We start from the raw sequence: 26110 nt of genomic DNA on the forward strand, positions 1-26110 counted from the left end.
AGTGCTCGTTCGCTACTCAGAAGGGAGTGCTATGGGGCGCACAGGAGCCGGGGTGCAGCGGGACGAGCGCTGGGGGTTGGGGAGGGGGGCAAGGGCAGAAAGCCTGGGACACCGGGTAGGGAACGATGACTTGAAGCACGTTTGGGGCCGCGTCTCCGCGGGCCCCCCCACACCCCCGTTTCCGTGACGCCCCGGGAGGACTGGGAGACGGGAGGGGGGCCGGAGTGTTGGACGCAGGGGGCAGGCGCACGGGAACGGCCGGGGTGCGGGGGCCCGGGAGAGGGCGCGGCCGGCTCCCCTCCCTCCCACTGGCTGGCGCGCATCTCCTCCCCCCTGCACACCCCCCGCCCCTGGGAGCGCGGCTCCCTCCCCGCACCGGCCCGGAGCGCTCAGAGCGGCGTGCGCCGAGCGGGGAGTGAGATCACCCGCGTTATAAATATCCCGGTGCCTGAGCCCGGATCCGCGCCGGTGGCCTCTCCCCTCGTTCGCCCTCCGCTCCCCCCACTCCCCCCTGGTCCCCGAGGCTATGTCCACCCGGTGCCGGGAGAGGGGCCGCGTCAGAGGCACGCAGCCGCGCGCGGGCTACGGAGCCCAGGAGCTGCCCTCCAAGATGCACTTCGGACCCCCGCGGCTGGAAGAATGAGCTTGCCCTTCCTCCTCCTCTTCCTCAGCCACCTGATCCTCAGCGCCTGGGCTCAAGGGGAGAAGCGCCTCGCCCCCAGAGGGCAGCCGGGACCCGGTGCCGGTGACAGGAACCCGGGAGGCGCCCGCAGCAGCCGGAGCAGCGGTAGCAGAGCGTCTTCTGCTTCCTCGACCTCCTCCTCCCCCTCCTCCTCGTCCTCCTCCTCCTCGTCCTCCTCCTCCTCCTCCTCCTCCTCCTCTGCAGCGTCTCCCGGCACTCAGGGCAGCGGCTTGGAGCAGAGCAGTTTTCAGTGGAGCCCCTCGGGGCGCCGCACCGGCAGCCTCTACTGCAGAGTGGGCATCGGCTTCCATCTGCAGATCTACCCGGATGGCAAAGTCAACGGCTCCCACGAAGCCAATATGTTAAGTAAGTTGCTGGCTCTTGTGCAAAAGCCTCTCCCGGCGGGGCGGGCGGGCGGGCGGCTGGAGAGCCGGGAGGGCCAGCGGGTGGTCCGAGCCTCCCGCGCGCCTTGGGGAGCCCCCGGCCCCGGGCCACCCCCTGAGCCTGGAGATGACTCTGCGTGGAGCGCACACACGATTCTCTGTGGTGGGCGCGAGGGATGGGCACGCTCTCCAGAGTAACTTCCCCGGCCGTGAACCTGCCTCCTAGTTTGCTCCGGTCCCACGACCAAAAGCACCTACGGTAGAGCTTGGAGAAATCTCATCTAATCCGGTTGAAGAAGGGAAACCAAACACAACCCATTCCCATCGCCCCCCTTCTCCTTGAGTTTCTCTTTTCCTTCTGCTTTTGTGCCAGGCTGACATTTTCTATGAAATATCGAAGTACTTTCTTTCCCCCAGTCCATAATTGAGCCAGGTTCCTGCTTCTTTCTTTGGAAGACTGAAATCTAACTCCTCCATCCAGCCACCACCATAAACTCTGTATTGATCATGTGCTTATGCAGATCTGACACTCCCTGATTTTATTTGGTTGGGGGGGAGGTGTGATCTTGGAAACTGGCCACGTTTTGAGAGGGACACACGATGGACATTTCAATGAGCAATGCCAGAGCTGGGTTTAGCACCCTGGGGTCTCTTGACACCATGACAAGGACTCACTTTGGAAGAGGGGTCAATCTTAGGGTCTCGAGGACAGTTAGGAAAAAGTTCTGTATTTGAATAAAAATTTGGAGGCGTTATAATTTGGTGTAGGTGGCAACCATGAGGTTGAGAAACACGTTGAAAGCCTTCCTTTTGAGTCTTTCCCCCTGTGAGTTCTGCATCTCTGCCTCGTTTCTGATTTCCCTTGAGTTCCACTCTGCCTTGTGCAACGTTCTCTGGATTGGTTCCTCTCGCGGTCTAGGTGAGGGCGGGTTGGTGAACTACCGTGATCAGTACTGAGTTGTATTTTGGGGGGGAGGGGGCGGGTGCAGGGAATGCAGGATCTCGGTTCCCGCGCGGGGAGTCAGTTCCCCAGAGAGAAACGCAGCGGGGCCTCGGGGCCTCGGTGCTAGATGCCTCGAGAGTGTGGAAACTGGCCAGGAGATAGCGCGGGGCGCTGCCTGTCAGCAGTCCAGAGTCAGCCTGGCGGCTCCCAGGCGAACCTAACTTGGTCAGTCTCCACCGGATGGAGGCCCGGCCCCAGGGAGCTGGTTCTTAGCCCTGCTGGGGGGTGTGAGTTGGCCAGAGGCGCGCTGGCGGGCTGGCAGCCGCTTCCCCGAGAGCGTGGAGAGCGGCGCAGGCCCTTCCCAGAGTCCCGGGCTGGAGGACCTGGGCGTCTGCGCTGGCGGGGCAGCGGGTCCACTCCAGCCTCTTGCCCATCTTGTTTTTCGGGCTGTGCAGCTCCAGCCGGCGCTGTTGCCGCTGGGGAGACGGCCTGGAACGTGCAACCCAAGAGCGAGCCCTGCACTGGGCCTTGGTCACGGTCCTTAGCAGAGATTGTTTCCATGTTTCAGGGCTCATTTCACTGTGACCAAGCAAATCCCCATCTTTGACGAGACAGGCCAGGACTTTGGGGGGGGGGGATTTCTGAGATTTCACGGACTTGAAAGTTGTGTCAATTCCACTATTTCTGCCGATCCTTAACTTTCCCCCACCCAACCCTCTACTGCAGCACACAACAGTTTATTGGCCACTTGTAAGACTCTTATCTTCCTTTCTCTTCCAGAAGGACTTCCCCCATTCTTGTTCTCTGTGTAGGAAATCCGCATTAAGACAAGTAGAACTTCTGCGTTCCCAAGGGAGGGTTCAATGTTGATAAGCAATAGGCAATGGGTTGGCTCCTAGGGATCAGTCTGGGGTAGGTTTGTTGTGAGTTTGATTTCTGAAAGCCAAAGGAAACATTAAGAGGAACAAAAAGTGGGATTTTGGGGGTTGTTGTTGTTGTTATTTGCACATGAGGCCTTACAGAGTTGTAGAAAAGCATAGAAAGGAAAATGGAGATAGATCAATCAAGATAACAGTCAGCTAAAGAAGATACTGACCCATATCTGTTACTTCCAAGGTACAATTTATTTAAAAATCCAGTTTGAAAGATATCTACAAAAAGAATAGGGACTTCCTAGCAGTTCCAGAATAAAACTTCCTTGATCCAATTACCATTCCCTAATTTATCCCAGTTTACAATCAACTTCCATGGTTTAATCTCTTTTGATCATTCCTTCCTTCATTCATGCATGCATGCATGCATTCAATAAAAGATAGCTGTCTTACCAAGCTTACCATTTAGTTTGCCTTTGAATTCAAATTTATGGGGAGAGGAAGTTAAAGGAGTCTGTCTCACAGAAGAAAGCATAATATAATGTTCAAATCATGATAATTTTCTGTGTAGTGAGTATCTGGAGTGTCTAACACTTCATAACATTTTGCTAATGTCAATTGATAAAGAATTCTTGGAACACAGCATGTTTAAGATCACATTTAATTTGGAAATTTGAAATGGATCTCTTCCCTTAGAGAGTCATGAAAGAGAAGCAGGAGGCTGCTAATTGCAGTTGGTCCTTTACTTCTCTGAAAGCTTTGACAGTTCCCTGACAAGTAGGTAAACCAAGGTATTGGTCATGAACTGCTGGTAAGGGTATATGAGGAAACATTTGTCAAAGTCTCTCATGAGACACAAAGACCACAGAGGAAACACCAGAGCATTTTGTCATCACTGAATGCTGACATCTGTGAATTATCAATGATAGAAAGCAAGTTTGGGTCACTGCTTGCTACTTCAGGAAAGTCAAACTTTGCCATCAAACTGTGTTTGCTAACATGTTTTTCAAAACTCACTATTTGGGGAGTAAAATTGATCAGATAGAACATACATCTGTATGCACACTGTTATTTGGCATTAAAATTTTTAGAAAACTGAGATCCTGAGAGAGAGTCCAAACCTTACGGCACTTGCCTTCCAGGTAACAAGCCTGGTTGGATCCATGGGGCACCATCAGATGTGGCCCCAAACCCATCCCTCACATTAATTCTGAAAACTGAATACATTATGTATGAATATACCACAAATCTTGAACATACTTTTGATAACATAATTTTAAGCTAAAATATGCAAAGTAGCTTATTTTTGCTTATTTTATAGAATTATTATCCAACATTTTGAAGAAAGAAAAAGGGACAATGTTAATTACACATAAACCCATAATGAAAGAGACACTGGGGAAGAGTGAAAAGAGACGAATAAGGAGGATAATGAAATATATCTATCACATAGAAACAAAGTTTTCTGTATATACTTTCAAGTTTAATTTCAGTACAGTGCTTTTGTTGATTTATCTGAAGAATAGACGATCAGATAGTTGTCAATTTAGGAATAAAAGTTTAAGGCTATGACCTAAAATTCCACAAAACCAAAATGTTTCATTTAAAGTATGAAAATTATAATGTTATATGATGAATAAAAATTTGAGATAACTTCATCAATTTTTATATTCTCTAGAGTGATGTCTGAAGTATTTCATAAAGTTTCTTAATATGGCCTAATGTAGTCTTTATACAACCCCCCACATCTAGATTGACCAGAGATTACTACTATTTTATCAAAAAAAGCTACTAGGCTGGATATTTTAAGACTCAGATTTGATAAGGATATAGTATGTGTCTAGCTGTGTAACTGCAGAGAGAGAAATTCAGGCTTTAAATTAATTTTCCTTGGGGATTTTCTAATGGTTTATTAAAAGCTTTTAAATGCATGTAATAATTGCATAGTTCTAGATCTTATTTACCATGAAAAGGGAAATGTCTATATAATTGTGTCAATCATTATTAATACAGTTTTGTTGCCTGAAAAGCCTGGAAGGAGTAAAAAAGTTTCAAAAATCTCCATTTATACTACTAAGAAAACTTCTTCATGCAAAACTCTACTTCCAAATCAGTGGATTAAACAATGTCTATGACCTGAAAGATACCAAGTTATTGCTTCCTTCAATTTTAAGATAGACTTTTTCTTTTGAGCCTCTTAAATATGAACACCTTAGGAAAGATAACATTTTGTCACTGGCCTCCAAATTTGAATTAATTTATACTGGTCCTTCCCACCTCCCAGGCGGAAAAAGGGTCAACATAGCAGGAAAGTATTAATCTGTGTCTATACATGTGTGTACATAGGGTGAGAAAGTAAAAAGGAATAAAACCCATTTAGCAGAACTTCATAGGGTCCTATTATCTGTGAGAAATACTTGGCCTTCCCTAATTTTTCTTGTGGCTATTATCCTGGCTTCCATACCATGAATTACAAATTGTCTTCAAATATTTTATTGCTGACTCTAAATGACCGGAGTCAAGAAATCACTAAAACTTAAAATCATTAATGAATTTTTCTAGGCTCTACATGTATATATGTATATAATTTAATGAGTATGGGTTTAAAATATTGTGTAGACTAGTGAATTGTTTCTATGCATTTTGGCATAGAAAACTCTGTGTATTTGATCTCTTACATGGGGCAGAAACTTGAGTTGTGGGACTCGTAGAATCTGTACCAATGTTCTAGAAAGAAAACAGTGAAATGACTGTTAAAAATTATTTTGAAAATTGTGTTGAATTACTAATTTAATAATTAGTAATTTATTTTTAAAATTACTTTAAAAATTATTATTATTTAAGAGAATTCCCAATATGATAAAATTATATTAAGATTTAGATAATCATACCACAACTGTCTATGTGAAAAGACATTTGACTTAATCCTATTTTTTCCCTTTATGTTTACTTCATAATTTAAAGGTTAACAATATGTATAAAGGTGTATTTTATAGCTTTCAACAAGATATAATTTTCTTAGATTATAAAAAATTCTTTTATTCTTAGACAATATATAATTTTATTACTAGAATTTATAAGAAAAGAAGCCATGTAGGGTGGAACAATAATGCTTTTACATGTATTATTTCATCTTTCCCATATTTGAAATGAAAGGTTTATAGAATACATACATATACAAAGCACACACATGTTGAGATACAAGCTAGCCAAAATGGATGTCTCTAAAACTTAGAATGTTAGTTGTTAGAAATTCATAAATTATGAAAGCAAAATAGTGTTTCCAATAGATAAATGTTTATAGAGCTTTTCCATCCTGACCTAAGGGTTAGCCTGCAAACATATATAATGAGAATTTTGTCTTTTATGCTACATTGTATTTTTTTTGCTATAGAATAATAGATTTACTTTTGCAAAACCAGGTAAGCTTTTCAGAAAATTTTATTCCAGAGAGATAACTAAAAAAAGAAATCTTTTATAATACAGAGCCATGAATAGTATCCTTTTTCATCTTTACCATTACTGTATTCCACACATAGAAAACTTGTCATTGTTTCTCCTGTCTTTTAACTCATATCTACAATAAACCCCCTCATCTCTCAAATTTCAGAATCATGAATAATGTTTGTAATGTCACTCTGTGATTTTGATAGAACTATAACTGTGTAAGATTTTCTGTTCATGCTATGTTAATATTGCTTACCTTATTACATTGTGTGGTATATTTAACTTTATAAAACATTTTGCATGCAGTTTCTATTATACAAATGATAATTCTTCTACATTTCTGTGTGCACCCTAGTGAGGTAATTGGTATAGCAAAATGTAAATAACACTTTGAAAATATTTCCAAAAACAATTTTATGAGAATAATTTTTTACGAAAAGAAAAAGCAGCTTCGTTTTTTGTAAGCGGTCCAAGTTTTAGGTTTTTTCCTTTCAAATAACTACCCACTAATAAGTCAGTAGCACAGTTTCCTTGTGCTGTGTTTTATTCACTCTGAGCTAAGAATGCTTATACCAAAAATAATAGTTCTGCAGTTTCTCTCCCCGTCCCAACCATGAAATTTTTGATTCTGTATTTTGTGCTGTTGATGGGTTTTGGTTTGGTTTGGGTTTGGGTTTTGGTGTTTTGAGGGTGTCACATTTGGTTGGAGCTAGTTCCAACTCAGTGCTGGGGGTTTCTCCCAGTGGTGCTCAGGGAACTCTCCGGTGCTGGGTATTGAATAGAGGGTCCCACAAGCATGAAGTCCAGCCCACTGAATTCTCTCCCAAGACCAGATGGAGTATATTGAAGAAAGTAGTTTTAACAATAAGCAGCAGCTTATTAAATTAAAAATCTACTTAGTTATTTAGTTCACATCATATAGGATTAAGCAACATATCCAAGCAGAGATATTCACATAGGCTTGGTGAACCTAGCACACTTGGTGAAGCACAGGGGTCTCATTGGGGGGGCCCTAAATTTAAGCTCCTGTGTCATAAGAAAAAAGATATGTTCATGTCCATATATGCACGTATGTCAGATACAATAGTCTGCTTCTCTTTTTTTTTTTTTTGCTTTTTGGGTCACACCTGGTGATGTACAGGGGTTACTCCTGGCTCTGCACTCAGGAATTACTCCTGGCGGTGCTCAGGGGACCATATGGGATGCTGGGAATTGAACCCGGGTCGGCCTCTTGCAAGGCAAACGCTCTACCTGCTGTGCTATTGCCCCAGCCCCAGTCTGCTTCTTTTGTAAACGAAGTAATTTTATATTTATTTTAAATAATGGAGGGGCAGATGTCTGTTTCGAGAATACATGGGGATTTTTCTATCACCAGTGTCGTGATGAGATATCTATTAGAACATAGGCTCAAAATCTAACAGACGTGACTTCGCTATTTTCCATTCTCCAACCAACCATCCTTGCTTGTTTTCTTCCCCAAATAGCTTTAGTGAATAGCTTCTGTTTGACCTCCTTTGTTTTTGATTGCTGATTTCATGTAAGCAATTAACAAAAATCACAGTGTCTTTCTCATATTAGTATAATGTTTTATATTAGTCGATGATTAGCAGGCCTACATTTCTACTATGAGTTTCATCTTAAAATATTTCTTAAATAGACTTAAAATACTTTATGAATTGTGGTATATAATTCTATTGACCTACAGGATCTGCACTTTCAAATTATTATAGGACACAGAGGGGCACTGATTGATAATACTATGAAATATCTAATATAAATAACAATGTGATGACATATCTGATTATATTTCTTTCAGAAGTTACTCAAATGCAAGATGTCTCAAACCATAATCCATTAAACACTTCATTGGGCCAATAATCCCAAATTATTTATAAGGTTTTTCAGTATCATGTTATGTGTGCTCATTAAATGAACTGCTTGCTAAATCATTGAATATACCATATATTGATTTATACTTTTTCTATTTTGAGAATTTGAGAAGAGGGATTTCTTTTATGTAAATATTTTCAAGGCTTTTGATGGTTTATAAATTTGGAGTATAAATGTTATGTGCTTTAATATTTAAAACAATGATTTATATTTAATAGTAGAATAATACGTAAGAATTATTTTGAAAAACCTTAAAAAGTTTATTCAATTCCTTTAGAAATTAAAAGTCAGACACACTTTACAAAAGTAATATCCTTAGTAAAAAAAAAGAATGATTAATGAAAAAATAAATTTTAGAATCCTCAACCTGATTTTAAATTAACATCTGAGTGATAACCTTTCAAAAAACATAATTAGGGACTGGAGAGACAGTGCAGCAAGTAGGGCATTTGCCTTGCATGCGGCTGACCTGGGTTCAATCCCCAGCATCCCATATGGTTCACCGAGCAGTTCCAGGAGTAATTCCTGAGTGCAGAGCCAGAGGTAATCCTTGAGCATTCCCAGGTGTGGCCCCCAAAAACCAAAACAAAAAATACCATAATCAATATGATGAAAAACAAGAATGTTATTTATTTTAAATCACAGTAATGAAGATGGAAAGAATCTGTAGAAATTTAATTCTTACAATGCTGTATAGAGGATTCTGTTTTATTTTGGGATTTCTGTCATCCTAGGTGTTTTGGAAATATTTGCTGTGTCTCAGGGGATTGTAGGAATACGAGGAGTTTTCAGCAACAAATTTTTAGCGATGTCAAAAAAAGGAAAACTCCATGCAAGTGTAAGTAGAACCACTTTATATTTGTTAGAGTGTTGTGGATACTAGATAGGGCAATTGTCTCAGAGAACTGAATTTCTGTGTTCAAAATCATGTGTACCTGGATGTGCTTTTAATAAGTGAGTGCAATATTAATATACCTGAAGATGCTTTTAATAAGTCACTGTTTAAAATGATAATACAGAATCTGCACAAAATCTTAAGGTTAAGTGTATTTGAATATAGTATCATAAAAGTGATATTATTATTTCTCAAAAGCAGCTCAAGTGAAGACTGTAGGAAAAATATAACACTAAATTTGTGTGCATATGGGTAATTGTAGAATTAATTGAGTTGTTACTGAATTGTACAAATTATGATCTTAAAATCTTGCTCTAAGTGATACAGAATATAGCCATTTTATTAAGTATAGAGGGAAGGAACTAATAATTAAAAGATAATTTTTCACAGAAAAAAATTTCTTATTTATTTGAGGGATTCTCATCTTGCATTTTTGTTGCATCACCCATAATTACTTTTTCATACTGACTCATATTGCACTCAAAATTTTCTCTAAACTGCTTATATATTTACATATTTTCTAATAACTTTATAAATTATAAATTTATATTTTTTCAAAAATTCTCCTCAATTTAGTCAGTTAAAAGATGATTAAAATATATTTAACTTATTTTTTATAAACACTGATTCTGTTTATTTCTATTAGTATAAGTGAATGCTACTTACAGGTGATTTATGCTTTTTCTATGGTGTATGGAGTTTATTTCTATTATATATTTTTATAAAGCTAGGACTAGAGAGATAATACAGCAGATAGGCACTTGCCTTGCATACAACCAACTCCAGTTTGATCCCGGACAACCCATATGGACCCCTGAGCCTGTCAGGAATAATCCCGACGTGCAGAACCAGGAGTAAGCCCTGAGCACTACTGGGTGTGGGCTCCAAACAAAAAGCTTTATTTTTATTTTATTTATTTTTGCTTTTTTGGGTCACACGCGGCCATGCTCAGGGCTTACTCCTGGCTCATGCACTCGGGAATTACTCCTGGCAGTGCTCTGGGGACCATATGGGATGCTGGGAATCGAACCCGGGTCAGCCGCGTGCAAGGCAAACTGCCTACTCGCTGTGCTATCGCTCCAGCCCAAAAAGCTATTATTTTTATATTAGACCTTTAATTCTCCTTCCATTTAACTTTTATTAAATGATTTGGAGAAGTGCTTTTCTCATTTTCAGAGTGTATAATAAATTTATAGCCGAGTGCAATCAACTGAAATTTACTACTTATAATTTCTATTTTGCATACCTTTAAAAGATGCAATGAGAATTTCACTTGTTTAAATGTTTAAGAATTTTAATTTTCCTTTTCCTATCATCTTAAAGTGACTTGTTAATATCCCTTGATGAAAAAGAGAATAAAAAAATATTGCTACAATTACTTGAGAATTAAATGAGATAGTACATATAAAATTTTAGAGTAACATTGGTCCATGGCAGTGCTGAATAAATGTTGTTATCCTATCATATTCTAGAATCAATTTCTAAAATTTCATTGTATTATGACAAATAGAAAACTTTTCTTGACCTTTTTTGTAAACCATTGCAAGAATTATAAGATATATTTACTTACTTTTCTAACCTGGCTCTTACATGCCAGAAAGCTATTAAATAGTATTATAAAAGACTTTTTTTTCATTATCTATTTCTTTATTGAAAGTGCAAAATTCTGCCTCACTGTGGAAAGGTAGAACATGCCATTTTCTTTTGTGTGTCTGTGTGTACATTTTTTTCTTATTTTGGTTTTGCTCAGTTTTGGGATCTCACCTAACATTGCTCAGGGCTTACTCCTGGCTCTGTGCTCAGGAATGACTGTTGGCAGGCTCAGGGGACCACATGGGGTGCCCAGGATAGCTGCATAAAGACAAACGGGCTACCCTGGTCACAGCCATTTTCTAAAAAATAATATTTTGGGTGTGAAGATAGCTCCAGTGTAAGAATATATATATATGTATATGTATATGTATATGTATATGTATATGTATATGTATATGTATATGTATATGTATATGTATATGTATTTATATATATATAATATGTGTGGGTCCTGAATTTGAACCCTAACACTGCATGGATCCCTGAACACTGATGTAGCAGCATAGTACCTAGCTAGAACATTGGACTACACACGTGTAGATGTGCCAAGCATTGCTGGAGGTAACACCTACACAAGTTTTCTTAAAAAATGAAATATTATTTTTTACACACATCACATAGAAATAAAAATAAAATATATCTTAAGGGGGAAAACATATTTTTGCTTAGCTTAAGCTTGAATAAGATCAAAAACCTGATCATAATATACAGTGCCTGTAAAGAAATGTTCTGTGATTTGTTTATTTGTTTTGGGTAAAACATCAATTTTTTAGGTATTGTAATTCAGGCCCTAGTGCAAGCAAAAAGTAGACTGAACTTTGGCCAGCTTAAGGATAATTGCCACGGAAAGGGAAGTATTACAAATGGACGCCAATTAGAAAGGTCGAAGTAAGAGGTTAGGATACATGATTCCACTGTCAAATGCAAGTAACAAATATCCAGAAATTTGACCCAAATGTCTAAGGATGTCTGGCTGAAATAATGCAGATAAAGCAAAAACAGCATCTGTTATTCTTTCTCATTTTGGCAGGCTAAAGTTATTTCATGGAATAATGACTTTCGGAGTCCAAAGCAAGTCTTGCTCTTGTCACTCATTGAAGCTCTTTGATATAAAAGTCATTCTGATTACTTTGAGCTGAATCGGAGATAAAAAAAAAATTAAGCCCTATGATTATGTGGTTTCTTTCCAAACCAATCATCCAAGCTTACTTTCTTTTCTCTGAGTTTTTATAAGTGCTTTTTCTCTAGTTGGAAATGTTTTTAAAAAGTGGTTTATTTTTAAGGAAGTTAAATTTAAGAATAATATTAATCCAAGAAATTATCAGCTTTATAACCAGATGGTTCTCCCCCCATCGTTTTCAGTTTCTAGTTTAAACATCTTAAAAAGTTGTTCTTGTAACTTTAAATTTTATTAAAATGATTTTTTTAATAATTAAAATATTATTTGATTGAGGTTGTTCTTTTGTTTTTTATTTTTTACAACGAGAATAGTCACCAAAACACTTCTTTCAGGATTTGACATGTAATTTGTGAGTTGCTTTTCATTGATAATTGTGTGAAGACATTTATGGAGTGTACTTATAGTCATTTTACAACCTATAAGTATATAAAATGATAGTCATCTTAACTTTACACAGTGTTGCTTGTTATCTCAATAAAACTGAAAAAATTTGTAGAGTAAATTTTGGCTTCTGTCTACAGTGATCTAAAATCAGACCTATTTGTTATTATGTGAAAAGTAGTTTCCATGTTGTTTTGAGAAATATTTTTGGAAAATTGTATTCTTTCTACTTTGTTTTTTAGTAGATATATTCGAAATATTATAAATTAGTTATTAAGTTGAAATCATGTTTCTGTGTTTTAAAAGCTCTTAGTTATCTCAGTACCTAAATAAGGTGTCTCTGAAAAACCAAACTTCTTTTGCCATTACCGTTTTAAGAACTAATTGGCATATAAGGACCTCACTTTAGATTCTCTCTCTCTGTTTCTGTATTTGGAGTCATATCTGACCATGCTCTGGTGCTCTCTCTGACTCTTTGGTGGTGCTCAGGGGACCATTCGGTGCTAGGGATTGACTCCAGAGCTCCTGCATACAGAGACTCAATCCCTTGAGCTACCTACCTAGTCCCTGTTCATTCTCACCAGCACTGTTTTTACATATTGTTTTATTAAAAAACTTTACATGATTTCAGAACACTTTGTATCACATTTAATGAATGAACACTGTGGAAAATCCTTAGACACGTTTTGTGATTCTTTCTTTTTCTCTTATGCTAGAACTTTTTTTTTTAATCTATGTTTCTCCCTCTTCTGCTTTTGGGTGTCTAGTACTTGATTTGCAATCTAGAAAAAAGTTGTGTCTGCAGTGTTATTTACCACAGAGTGTGACAAATGAGGTGATCATTATCCAATGAGATGGGAATTTTGTAGGGAACCCTTCTCAGGAGAAATTTCGAAAACCGAAAAGATGATCTCATGTGTCTTTTGAAAATCTTCCTTCAAGAAAACAAAAATGCTTTGTTCTCAGGGAGAAATGCAAGAATGGGCAGCCTTTACAAAGATTTTCTTTTGGTGCTAGGTTTGTTACTGTGGTAAGGGCAGTTTTATTTGAATGGGGCCACATCACCGTCATGAACTGTTCCCTGAACTCTTTTTATTTGCACACTTGCCCCGAACTGCGAGCAGTTCTTAGAACTTTTACTACTCTACGTTCTCGGTGCAGTTTCTACCTTCCTACCTTGCAGGGGTTTTCAGCATTCTTTACGAGGACGAAGGTGTTTCTCCTTCTCAAAATCCGTTTGGAATCATCATCGAGAGTAGGAGGAGATAATTGCTTCTCGAAGAACCACGAGAGTTAGTCAGAGCCTTTGCTGTGATTACTCTCTTTCTCAATTCTTTCAGGCTGCAGTTCTTTGTTGGAGCACTCTTCTGTTCTGTCTCTGACTCTGATAGCCTGTCTGTTCCTGCTCCCTCTGCTGCCATTCCTACTCTCTTAGGGGTTTGTCATCTTCATAGAAAGTTCAAAGAGAACCTTTTGGAATTGGTTGGAAGTAATCACAGACTTTAGTGGCGAAGGCCTTCAGGGGTTGGATAAAGTCTGGCTACCTGAATCCACAATGCGGCATCTATTGCTTGACTAACCATGTCTTGCTTTGAAATTTTGGTTTTGTGTCCAAGACTGGTGGAGCTTAGGGCTTACTCCTGGCTGGCTCTGTTTTCAGGGATCACTCCTGGGAGTGCTTGGGGACTTTATTGATATGAGCCAACAGAATCCAGTTGGCTGCCTACAAGGCAAACACCTTATCTGATGTACTAGCTCTGGTCCCAAACCATCTAATCAGTGGCAACTGCCTGATACTCAAATCAGAAAATCTTCTAAGAGAGGAGATGGATAATCAGCAAAGAACTAGTGGTTTGAGAGCAAATGAAGAAAGTCTTCTTTAAAAAATCATTAAGTGCAGGGGCTGGAGTGATAGCACAGTGGGTAGACAGTTTGCCTTGCACGCGGCCGACCCGGGTTCGATTCCCAGCATCCCATATGGTCCCCTGAGCACCGCCAGGGGTAATTCCTGAGTGCAGAGCCAGGAGTAACCCCTGTGCATTGCCAGGTGTGACCCAAAAAGCAAATAATAAATAAATAAACATACAAATATATAAATTTTTAAAAGCATTAAGTGCTGAATACTTTTCAGGGATACTATATATGTTTTATATGTATTATATGTATTGTCTCATTCAAAACATCATAAAACACTGTACAAACAAGGTGTATGTTTTCTAAAGTCTTCATGATATATCAAACTTATTCCAAATTTTTCTTATCACTAAATATTTTTTTCAGGTCCAAACTTTTCAAGCACTAGTAGCTCCTGATCCCTGGGTATTCCTTTTCCAAGGAACGTAACTGAAAAGCAAATTTCTTTGCCTTAAGTTCTTAAAGAGACAGAGTTTCTTTGGTCATGGTCTCAGAAATCCTTACGGAGTTGTTTTGCTCTGTTTTTTTTAAAACCTGAAATGTAAATTCTGGCAAAACTGCTTATTATGTATTTTTCAGTCGTTTCATATAGAATGCATGGTAGCTCATTGCTTATTGGGGAAAAAATCTTTTAACCTATTTAAAGATCCAGAGAGAAGCATGTGGTGGAATTATTTTTGTTTCTCAGGGTTTTAGGGGATCATGTTTGGAAGGAAAGCTAATTGCAGAGTTTACGAAACAGACATGGAATGTGAGCTTGATCAGCCCTAAGCGAGGACTAAAGCGTCCTCCTTTCCTGGTTTCGAAGGGTGCCAGCTGGCGTGGTCCGAGAATCTGAACTGGATTTCCTATACTAGGGGCAGAGTAAGGAGAAGCCGGCAGCCCCTAAAGCTGAGCATGTTGACTGAAAGGGGACATGGAGACTTGAGCAATAGATACCACCAACCATCAAAGAGTAACTGCAGGCTGGAGAGATAGTCTAGCGGTAAGGTGCGTGCCTTGCATGTGGCTGACCCAGGTTCGATCCCTAGCACCCTCAGGTATCACTGGGTGTGCCTCCCCAGTAAACAAACAAAAATGAAGTAACTTATTAGGTCTTTAACTCTTCTAGTCAAGACTAGGAGCACTTGAGTAGAAATTTTCTTGTCCTCTAAGAGTTTTCCATTTGAGTCTATTAGTTCAGGTGCAGTAGTGGCTTGAAGATGCTGCTTTTGCAGTAAATGCAATTTCCTGTACTTTCACACTTATTTAAACTTGTTATGCAAAAAATCTGAAATGGCCTTCTGAGATCCATTCCGGTCGAGGGAGAGAGAGAGAGAGAAAGAGAGAGAGAGAGAGAGAGAGAGAGAGAGAGAGAGAGAGAGAGAGAGAGAGAGAGAGAGAGAGAGAGAGAGAGAGAGAGAGAGAGATGGCACTCTATTCTATGTTGTTTGGGAGTGGCTCTTCATTTTCATCTGTATTCTAACCTGAAGCTACTTCAAGGTATACAAGACTTTAGAAAAACCTAGGACAGAGGCTTGGTTAGTATGATGTTCCAAAAAAGAGCTTTTACTTAGCTATCAGATCATTTGAAATGTTTGCACATTCTATTACTTTTTATGGTTTTTTTTTTTGGTTTTGGGGTCACACCTGGCGATGCACAGGGGTTACTCCTGGCTCTGCACTCAGGAATTACCCCTGGCACCCTGGCAGTGCTCAGGGGACCATATGGGATGCTGGGATTTGAACCCGGGTCGACTGCGTGCAAGGCAAACACCCTACCCGCTATGCTATCATTCCAGCCCCACCTGCAATTTTATTTCTTTACCTTTCTCATGGATGTGCCACGATTTGCAAAATTGTTCATTAGGCTTTTCATATATAAATAGTTCCAACACAGCATCCACCACCAGAGTGCTCACTTCCTTTCACCAATGTTCCGGAGAGCTGATATTTAAGTCACAGTTCTTTCTTGGCACTTGATAAAAGCAGGGCTACAGATGAATCATTTTCTTATTGGAAAATCAGATAGCAGTATCCAAATAGTCATGGAATTATTGCGAGAATGAAATGATACGTAAAAGGCCTGGCACACAGTACCTTCAATAGCTCCGCTTCACTGAGTCGTTTGCGTATCAAAGAAAGTTTCTTTCCTGTAACAGGTGTTGCTTTTCTAATCTGTACACAACTCATAGGAGACCAACCCAGAGTCTCACTTCAGACTTGCTAAGGCACAAATTCTGGAGATAGAGCAGGTGAGTCTGCATTTTGAATCAGTTCCCTAAGTCATTTAAAGTCTCCTGGGCATATGCAGTATATTGCATTAATTTGACTCCTGATTAAATTCCATTTGTGTATTCCTTGATTGCCCAGAATGAAGGACTGAGAACTGAGATCTAGAAGGACAGATGCCTAGGGTCGAGGTGAGGTATGTCCATGCCATAAAATAGCCTGGCATGTCAATAAATCACCCATTTAGCTTCTAGAGCTAAATGCTGAAGGCAGACACTCTGGGTGTGAGTTGCCCTGTATCATGTATTCTGTGTGGGAACAACTGGAGTAGGGCCTGACTTTCAGCTCTCACTCATCAGAGCCACACAAACTATCCCCACCCTAAGACACCCAGCCCCGCTGCCCGTTGGTGGAAGTAGGGCTGGGAACTAAGTAGCAGTAAAAGGATGCACAGGAATCAGCAGACTACATGCAAGCAACAAGGACACTTTGCTGAGAGTACAATTTGGTACATTGCTAATTTTTTTATGATTTACAGTAATATTTTCATTATTATATTAGTTGATCATTTTTGTATTTTATAAGGTTTGCCAAATAAGAGGCAAGTTAGCAAAAACCAAAATAAAGTAAAAATTAAAATAGATGGGTAGTCCGCCAAATTCAAGATTCCTATCAGCATTTGTCAGCTTCACTCCTCGCCCTTAGTCTTTGTCCTGTGATGTGAGGTGAAACGCAGGGCCTCACACATACTGAGCAAGTTCTCCGCTTCTGAGCTCTGCCCTCAGCTCTTGCTCTTCTCTCTGTACCTCTGGCAGAAACTACACATCTTCTTTAGTCGCAAACAGTGAGAATTGCTCCATGCCTGTACAGGTTCCATCCATGGTGTACAAGATCCTCACTCATTATGGAACATGACATTTAGTAAGGTGCAGAGGTACATTAAAAGTTTTACAAGAACTTAAAAATAAGTTAGTAAGAATTATTTTTGGTTTAACTGACCGTTGGGTTTAATGGTATAGAGTCATGATTTTTTTGAACATTTAAGTCAATCAAATCCTCCCTCCCTCCCTCCCTCCCTCCCTCCCTCCCTCCCTCCCTCCCTCCCTCCCTTCCTTCCTTCCTTCTTTCCTTCCTTCCTTCCTTCCTTCCTTCCTTCCTTCCTTCCTTCCTTCCTTCCTTCCTTCCTTCCTTCCTTCCTTCCTTCCTTCCTTCCTTCCTTCCTTCCTTCCTTCCTTCCTTCTCTGTTGGGGTCATGTCCCTCAGTTCTGGGGCTATTCCGGACTTGGTGTTACCATGGGCATTGGACATCAGGTCTACACACAAAGCTCTGTCTAGCCCGATGAGTTTTCTATTGGGTCCATTTTCACTTTCTTTAGGTTGTTGTTGTGTTTTCTTTTTGTTGTTGTTTTTGGTTTTTGGCTACACCTAGTGGTACTCAGGGCTTACTCCTGGCACCACACTCAGGAATCACTCCTGGTGGTGTCAGGGGACTAAATGTGATACTGGGGATAAAACCCGAGTTCACCACATGCAAGACAAGTGCCCAATGGACTATTGCTCCAGCCCCCATTTATACTTTATAAAAACTGACTTTGACCCTTTCTATGGATATTCCATGGATATTCATTGTGTTGTTCTTATTGAAAAGGTGAGTAAAGAGAAAGTGTCCTTTTATTCCAAAATTTCATATTTTTCTTAATGGCACTAAATATATTTTCTCTTCTCTGAATAATTTATGTGTTGAATCAAAAAAAGTTGCCTAGTTTGTTTTCTTTGCACTGTCAGAACTATATTAAGTTATATAGAAATAAGCTCATTATGATTCAAATATCTTGCTGTAACTTTGCAACTGTGGCTTCCTGATTGAACTTGTTGACATGCCCATGATCAAGAAGAAAGTAAAGAGAGAAAAATATTGATCGATAATTTAAGTAACAGAGACCATGAAAAGGAATGTACTTGCAATAGTTTTTCTTTGCAAAAATGTTGATTGGAGAATATATTCACAAAAATATGAATTTGAAACTAAGACATGGGTTATTTTCAGACATTTTAATAATTGATTTTGTGGCAGGACAATGAGGTGATGTATGTTCTGATTTCAATAGTTATTTTGAAATTTGATTCACCTCTCTACTTCACACTTCAACAGTAAAAAAAGTCTTTATGTCAATCCCTCTTCTAGGAAAATAATATTGTTCAATTATTCTTTTTTTTTTTTGCTTTTTGGGTTACACTGGCGATGCACAGGGGTTACTCCTGGCTCATGCTCTCAGGAATCACTCCTGGCGGTGCTCAAGTGCTGGGAATCGAATCCAGGTCGGCTGCATGCAAGGCAAATGCCCTACCCACTGTGCTATCGCCACAAGCCCTCAATTATTCTTAAAGTATTAATTTTGCAAAAAGGCTTTTTATAATTTAAGGAGAGCTCAAATATTTAAAATGCACAGGGCTGGGTAGATAGCTCATGTCTCTCAGTTCATGCTTTGCCGAGTGGGTCCTGGGTTTGATCCCAAACACAGGGTTTCTCAAGCACATATGGCAGGGAATGATCCTGAACTTAGAGCCAGGAATGTCCCTAAACTAAAAATAAAGCAAAACAAAATGACCATTAAAATATCCTGGAAATTTATTATCTCGAACTGTGTAATGGCACTCATATGTGTATCTGTCTCTTTGCCTTTTTAGCATGTATTTAAAGACCTATAACTAAGACATATGTTAACTAGTGACTGCCACTAGGATGCTTCATTCATTTGTTAGGGACAGAAAGACACTGCTTAGGATCGTCATCTTGTTGGAAGAGATACTAATGACAGAAACTCTAGATTCCTTACAAAGAAACTGGATATCCTGATGAAATCTTTGCTTCAAATGCTTTGTTGTATTACAACTGGAAGAATTTTTCAGACAAAACATTAAATTCGAAGTCAATTAAGAAAGCCCAAACAGTCTAACAGGCTTTTCTTTTGTTTTAATGTGAAATTTGAAATGAGTGAAAGGCTTTAAGTAGTGTTGGGTCCTTAGAGTTTTGAACATATCTATCCTGTGTGCGAGTTAGATGATATTGAAAATTCTAGAGTCATCTCCAGAATTTTCCTTAAGATGCGTTTCCTTAAGATGCTCCCCTTGAGGAAGAAGTTTGGAAAATAAGTTTTCAGGGGAAAAGGTAAGTTTTTAGATGGAATAGTTTTGGGGGCAGGGCAGAGTCAGTTGTGTACTAACTGACTGTTGTTCTAACAACTCATTTCCAAGAAGGATTTGCTATTGCTTAAATACACTGTGATGTGTGTAAAGTGATATGTGTAAGTGCATGTGTACGCATGTGAGTCAGTTAGCCACACCAATTTTAGCACCAAGGCAAGTTCTTTTCTCAGGGGGAGAAAATGCCAAATAATGTAGTACATTTTCAAATCCAAACTGTTAAGGCTGGAGAGATGGTACAGTGGGTAGGGCGCAGCCTTGAGTGCAGCTGACCCGGGCTCCATCCCTGGCATCCCATATGGTCCCACATGCTCCACCAGGAGTAATTCAGGGATGCAAGGAATGTCACAGGGACACTCGCTTCTAGCAAGCCAGTGATTGTTAGCGGGGTTCAACAGTAGATTTGTGGAAATTGAGTATACATGCCTTCAGGACCCCCGAACAATGGGCAATGGTGATAGAATCAAACTTGAATGTAAGTAAATATGCTATTCAAAACACAGCACATTCGTTGTCTTCTGATAGTGTCAGTCCTTTGCATATGTGAAAATTGTACATAGCCATCAACATTAGATAAGTGTAGATCCCCTTGCTGTGTTTCAGATATCCAGTTATGCCGGTTTTGTGATCTGTATTATAGACCGAAGTTCAGCATTATTAGAAAGGGCAAGGAAAAATATCTTTTAAAACTCCAATAGAGAACTTTTGTTCCCTACATAGAAAGAGATATAGAAAGCATTTTGTCAGATTTAGAAAGCATTTTTACACCATGATATTGAATATTCCAAAGTCTTGGAACTCTCTACAAATGATAATTCTTTAAATAATGAAATTTGGCAGAGGATAGTGATTCTCAATATTTTGAAGTTATGTGGGTGAGAACAGTAGCAGAGCCCCTCCCTAAGTCAAAATATTTTTATAATCACATAATCCCAATGGGCTGGAGCGATAGCGCAGTGGGCAGGGCATTCGCCTGGCACGCGGCCAACCTGGGTTCGATTCCTCTGCCCCTCTCAGAAAGCCCGGCAAGCTACGGAGAGTATCTCCCCTGCCTGGCAAAGCCTGGCAAGCTACCCGTGGCGTATTGGATATGCCAAAAACAGTGACAACAAGTCTCACAATGGAGACATTACTGGTGCCTGCTCGAGCAAATCGATGAGCAATGGGATGACAGTGATACAGTCATACAGTGATAATTACAATAACTGGATTGTTAGATGCTAGAAAAGAAGCCTGAGGCTAAGAACTCTATGGACAGAATTGATATGTAATCACATATTCACTGGACTCCACCCTCACCATCTCTCCTTATTCTAAATTTCTTTATTGTCCTTGACTAGGTAAATGAAGACATTTTGAGCTCCACAATAAACTAAACTTGAGCTTGTAATGGCTTTTGTCGGCCTCCTCCCTGTCCCTTCTCTCACCATTCCAGGTGGCAGTTACGCAGAACTGCTTTTACGGTAGTGTCACGCTAGTCTGTGCACACTGTTTGTCCTGAAAATCTTTTCTCACATCACCTGCTTCCCTAGTAACGGTCACACTAGAAGATCCAGCTCAAAGGGCACCTTTTCTTTTTTTAATTTTTTTATTGAGTCACCATGTGGAAAGTTACAAAGTTTTCAGGTTTAAATCTCAGTTATACAATGCTCGAATACCCATCCCTTCACCAGTGCTCATATTCCACCACCAAGAATCCCAGTATAGCTCCACCCCGCACCCCCACACCCTTAACCCCCCCACACCCCTAGCCCCCCCACCCTCAGCCCCCCCAACCTGTGTAACTAATAAATTTCACTTTACTTTCACTTTGATTGCATACAATATTTCAACAAAACTCACTATTATTGTTTGGAGAGTCTCTCCCCTAAAGTCAGACCTGCTGAAAAGGAAGCATTAGATAATTTGTTTTCCATTGCTGAGGATGAAGAGGTATGAGGTCGAGTGACCACACTTAGCGGCCTTTCGGCTTTGGGTTTCTGTATTTTAGTATTTTAGTAACAAAGTCCAGAGAGATATCTGCCAGAAGTTGCATCGTTGCCAACTTGTACTTCTCAGTTACATTATATTCCACAGATGAGTGCAATCTTTCTATGTCTGTCTCTTTCTTCTGACTCATTTCACTCAACATGATACTTTCCATGTTGGTCCATTTATATGCAAATTTCATGACTTCATGTTTTCTGACGACTACATAGTATTCCATTATGTAGATGTACCAGAGTTTCTTTAACCAGTCATCTGTTTTGGGGCACTCTGTTTTTTTCCAGATTCTGGCTATTGTGAACAGTGCTGCAATGAACATAGAAATACATATGCCATCTCTACTATACCGTTTTGTCAAAGGGCACCTTTTCTGAGGAGACTTTTCTTTCCTCTTCTCCACTTCCTTCACATTCTTAGATGTCCACCTTCCAAGCTATCATTGTTCTTCCTGCAAAACACTGTCCTGATTCCATATATTAAGCTGCATCATAAAGGAGCTCAAATTTTCTGCTCTATGCATTATTCTCTATGCATTATTTGAGAGAAGAGAGAGAAAGAGAGAGAGACAGAGAAGACAGAGAGAGACAGAGATACAGAGATTCCTGAATGATCCCTGAGCACAGAGCCATGAGTAAGCCTGTAACACCCATGAGTGTGTAGCACCCAAACCAAAAAACATTTTTTTCTCAAAATTGTACAAAATTCGAAGTTAGTTTATAAAGAAATTTTTTTCCTAAAAAGTCCTTACACATAAGTATTGATAGGGCCCTATACTCTTGTCGTATCATTAACAGTACTGACAAAATTGAAAATTGTATTTTTCTTTCGAAGGAATATGACTCCGTTTCTCTAACCATTAATTCATATTTTTACCAGACAATTGTTTCTTAGTTTTAGAGTTTTATGAGGGGAAAGACTTTATGGTAAAAGATGATTTGTTTTGCTTTGTCTTGTTTGGGGGCCACTGTACTAGCTCTCCAGCCCCTTAAAAAAGACTTTTAAGATACAAAGTTCAGAATAATTTTTAAATAGTGACTGTATTTATATTGAGTTTCATTTCTTTATACACAATGATAATATTTCACCAAGTACTCAGTAAATATACTCAGCAAATAGAACAGTTTACAAAGATGACTCGAGTAGGAGTATTGTGCTGAAGAGAATTAACTCAAAATCAGCTTCAAAGGAAGCAAGGGTGTCTTAAGATACTGAGACAGCCGGACAGGGGTCAGCGGAAATCTTGGCTTTTCTTCCCTAAGCAGACCTCGTGTTATTACATGTTGAATATGGTATGCCTCAATTTCTTCTATTTTTTCCCCCTAGGCCAAATTTACAGATGACTGCAAGTTCAGGGAACGGTTTCAGGAAAACAGCTACAACACCTATGCCTCCGCAATACACAGAACTGAGAAAACGGGCCGGGAGTGGTACGTGGCCTTGAACAAACGAGGGAAGGCGAAACGCGGCTGCAGCCCGCGCGTGAAACCCCAGCACATCTCCACGCACTTCCTGCCCAGGTTCAAGCAGTCGGAGCAGCCCGAGCTGTCCTTCACCGTGACTGTCCCCGAGAAGAAAAAGCCACCCAGTCCCGTGAAGCCCCGGGTCCCTCTCGCTGCACCTCGCAAGAGCCCCAACACAGTGAAATACAGACTCAAGTTTCGCTTTGGATAGCACCCGCCTTGGCCTTGGCCTTGGGCGGAACCGTGTTCTGGCTCAGGAGTCCGTCGTCTTGAAAAACTCTGAAGGACACTCTTCGGACACAGCTTCAGCGATGCTCCACCGTGTCGAAGCAGGGCGCTTGTTGCAGTTCGGCTGAAGCTACAATGTTTCCTCCTAGGAACTGAACTGGAATTCTTTGTACCAACAAAGAGAGCAACGCCTTGGGTTCCCGTCAGGCGTCTTTTGCTGTGTACTGAATTCACACTCGCCTTCTGTATTTTCAGAAAGTTAAACAGCAATGGACTGTGTATTTTTCTGACTTTTATGGATCAGCCCGAAAGAACACACATGACACATTTTTTTAAAAAAAAATTTTTGGTTTCCAAAGACTATTTTGATGCAGATAAATATTTTATTAATTTTTGTGGTTTTTTGTTTTGTTTTTTTTTAAAAAGTACCTCTGCATTGAGCATATTTTCTTACTTTTATTATTTTAATGAATATGAGAAACAACTGTTTTAATGCAGTTTTATGAATTACAAATGTGTTCATAGCCTATTTGTAACATGTGGATTTCTTTGTCAGTTTCATTATCCATTGCACTTTTAATTTTTTATTATTTTTTTACCATACCTCAGATAATGTAAGCTTAGTTCTACATCTTAAAATGTTTAAATTCTCTTCAATAGCACCTAAAGGCTCAGTTTGAATTTGTGTGTGTGTGTGTGTGTGTATGTGTGTGTGTGTGTGTGTGTGTGTATTTAAATTCATGGCGTTATCCTGGTTCATGGAATTCTATCTCTCTTGTAGACACAAAAGGTTATATGGGCTAAATGCAAAAGGATAATGTAATAACTTTTTGATGGAATTTAGAGTTGAAGATAGGAATAGAATTAGAGGTACAAATACACTGTTTGTAGCATTTTACTGGTATCTACTTCTGCTCAGTCTTTATTTCTTTTATCTACTCCCTGCCCTCAGTCTTGAACAGCTGGAGAAATACTCTTAATTCTCTCCATCAAGCATACACTATGAACGCAGACTACTTAAAAATACCTCTTCTCTGATCCTCTGCTATCCTTATTGTATACTCACGGGGAACTAGTCCCACAGGGGAAGACGTTTTACGAACTGAAGGAAATGAATCCTGTAAATTGATCCATGCCAAGTTCTCATTGTCAAAGCATTTTTATTAGTCAGTCAAATACTCTTTGCCTTTTCTACCATAAGGTTAATCATTCCAGTGAATAGTTTTCTGCTTCATAGAAAAAATTTCTGATCTGTATTTTTTAAAAGGTGATATGGGAAACTTAATTGGGAAATTTGATGATTGAAACGGTACTAAATTCTCAATGCAAATACTTAATGTTTGATATAGATCACAGACATGGCAGAAAAGAGTCAACCTAACTTATTTGTCTCCTCAAGTACAAGTATTTATCATAAGAAATGTGGTGATAAAAATGTACAGCTACTGTTTAGAGAGACATATGTCTCTTGAAGGAAGACATATTCAATGAAAATTTGTGATGTACTTAAGCGTGTTTCTTTGAAAGGGTACTGATAAACATTTTTAAAAGAAAATTTATTTTGGTGTATAAATGCAAAGTAAAAAGTAAGCAAAATTGATGTTATTGCCACTTAAACAGATAGTTTTCGGTTTAGGGAGACAAAATATACGCATGTAATACATAAACTCCATCTATTCACTAAAAACATCATGCATAAATTATGAAATAATATATTATATAATTACCTGATTAAATGTTATCTGCATTTAATGCAGGACTTGAAAAATATAACTTGGCAACTACAAAATTCGAAGTTAGTTTATAAAGTAAAATTTTCCTGAGGTAAATAAAATGATGAGAATTTGCAAACATATTTGTCTAATTCTAATCCAGCTGGAATACCACCTTATATGCACGATATAAGGCTAAAACAATCCTCCATTTTATTTTAATTTATTGTTAAGAATTATGTACTGTATATCAAATACTTATTTCACATGAAAAACTAAAGTTGTAAAACAGCAAGAATAGAGATGTGCTTTACTAAATTGGCAAGGAAAAATTATATTAATGATGCTGAATAACAAACCAAGTTAATGCATATATTATGTGAGACTAATCTGGCTGGTAGTTCATTTTAAACTGAAAAATAACAGCTTATCTTGTACTTCTACTCTGATTTTATTAGCATGTGAAGGTTAAAGTAGAATAGTTACCAACTATCTATTATGCAAGTCAGGACTCATTAATTTCAAAATTTAAAGCCAAGCTAAGATTAAAAAAAAAACAATTTAAATTGCACTCAATTTTAGTTTACTGGCCATCAAGAATTATATTTAATTAATGCTCACTGTAGCATAAAGATACCTAAATTAATTAATTGAATGAACTCATATGTGGAAAATATGTGTAATATAATTTCACTACATTTATAGTTACAGCGACTCGTTTGTATGGCTGGCTTTACAAACAATAACAGGATTGTAGTTACTGCCTTGAGAAGCTAATCAAAAAATAATCGAGGGCCAGAGAGATAGTACAGCAAATAGGGCGTTTGCCTTGCACATGGCCAACCCGGGTTCAATCCCGGGCATCGCATATGGTCTCCTGGGCACAATCAGGAGTATTTCCTGAGTGCAAAGCCAGTAGTAATCCCTGAGCATCACTGGGTATGGCCCAAAAAGCAAAAAAAAAAAAATTAAAAAATAATCTAAACTTTATTTTATAGCTGTATCTAAATGTTTATCATGTAAGATCTATTTTTAATTTCATGCTCTTTTCTGATAGCAACTGAAAGAAATTTTCAGAAAAGTAAATATGCTTCAATGTCAGAGGAGACTAGGGAGAAGAATCTGGCCT

General features: G+C 39.2%; 1 protein-coding gene across 2 annotated transcripts; it reads left to right on the forward strand.

The window, feature by feature from the left end:
• Nucleotides 1-388: 388 nt before the first annotated feature.
• FGF5 (fibroblast growth factor 5) lies at nucleotides 389-25042 on the forward strand. 2 transcript variants are annotated; one of them, XM_055139611.1, is made up of 3 exons: nucleotides 389-1048; nucleotides 8952-9055; nucleotides 22905-25042. In XM_055139611.1, exons 1-3 carry the CDS (start codon nucleotides 640-642, stop codon nucleotides 23250-23252), a joined length of 861 nt encoding a protein of 286 aa, XP_054995586.1. In that variant the 5' UTR covers nucleotides 389-639; the 3' UTR covers nucleotides 23253-25042. The 2 variants fall into 2 exon arrangements, with proteins under 2 accessions (XP_054995586.1, XP_054995587.1); XM_055139612.1 differs by lacking the exon at nucleotides 8952-9055 and having other exon boundaries at nucleotides 22905-23066.
• Nucleotides 25043-26110: the final 1068 nt, after the last annotated feature.

This window comes from Sorex araneus, chromosome 5 (genome assembly GCF_027595985.1).
Source record: "Sorex araneus isolate mSorAra2 chromosome 5, mSorAra2.pri, whole genome shotgun sequence".
Taxonomy (NCBI): domain Eukaryota; kingdom Metazoa; phylum Chordata; class Mammalia; order Eulipotyphla; family Soricidae; genus Sorex; species Sorex araneus.

Coding starts and splice junctions, on each gene's coding strand:
- FGF5 (XM_055139611.1), top strand. CDS start 640: ATGAGCTTGCCCTTCCTCCTCCTCTTCCTCAGCCACCTGATCCTCAGC. Junction 1,049..8,951: donor CCACGAAGCCAATATGTTAA/GTAAGTTGCTGG, acceptor CTGTCATCCTAG/GTGTTTTGGAAATATTTGCT. Junction 9,056..22,904: donor AAGGAAAACTCCATGCAAGT/GTAAGTAGAACC, acceptor TTTTCCCCCTAG/GCCAAATTTACAGATGACTG.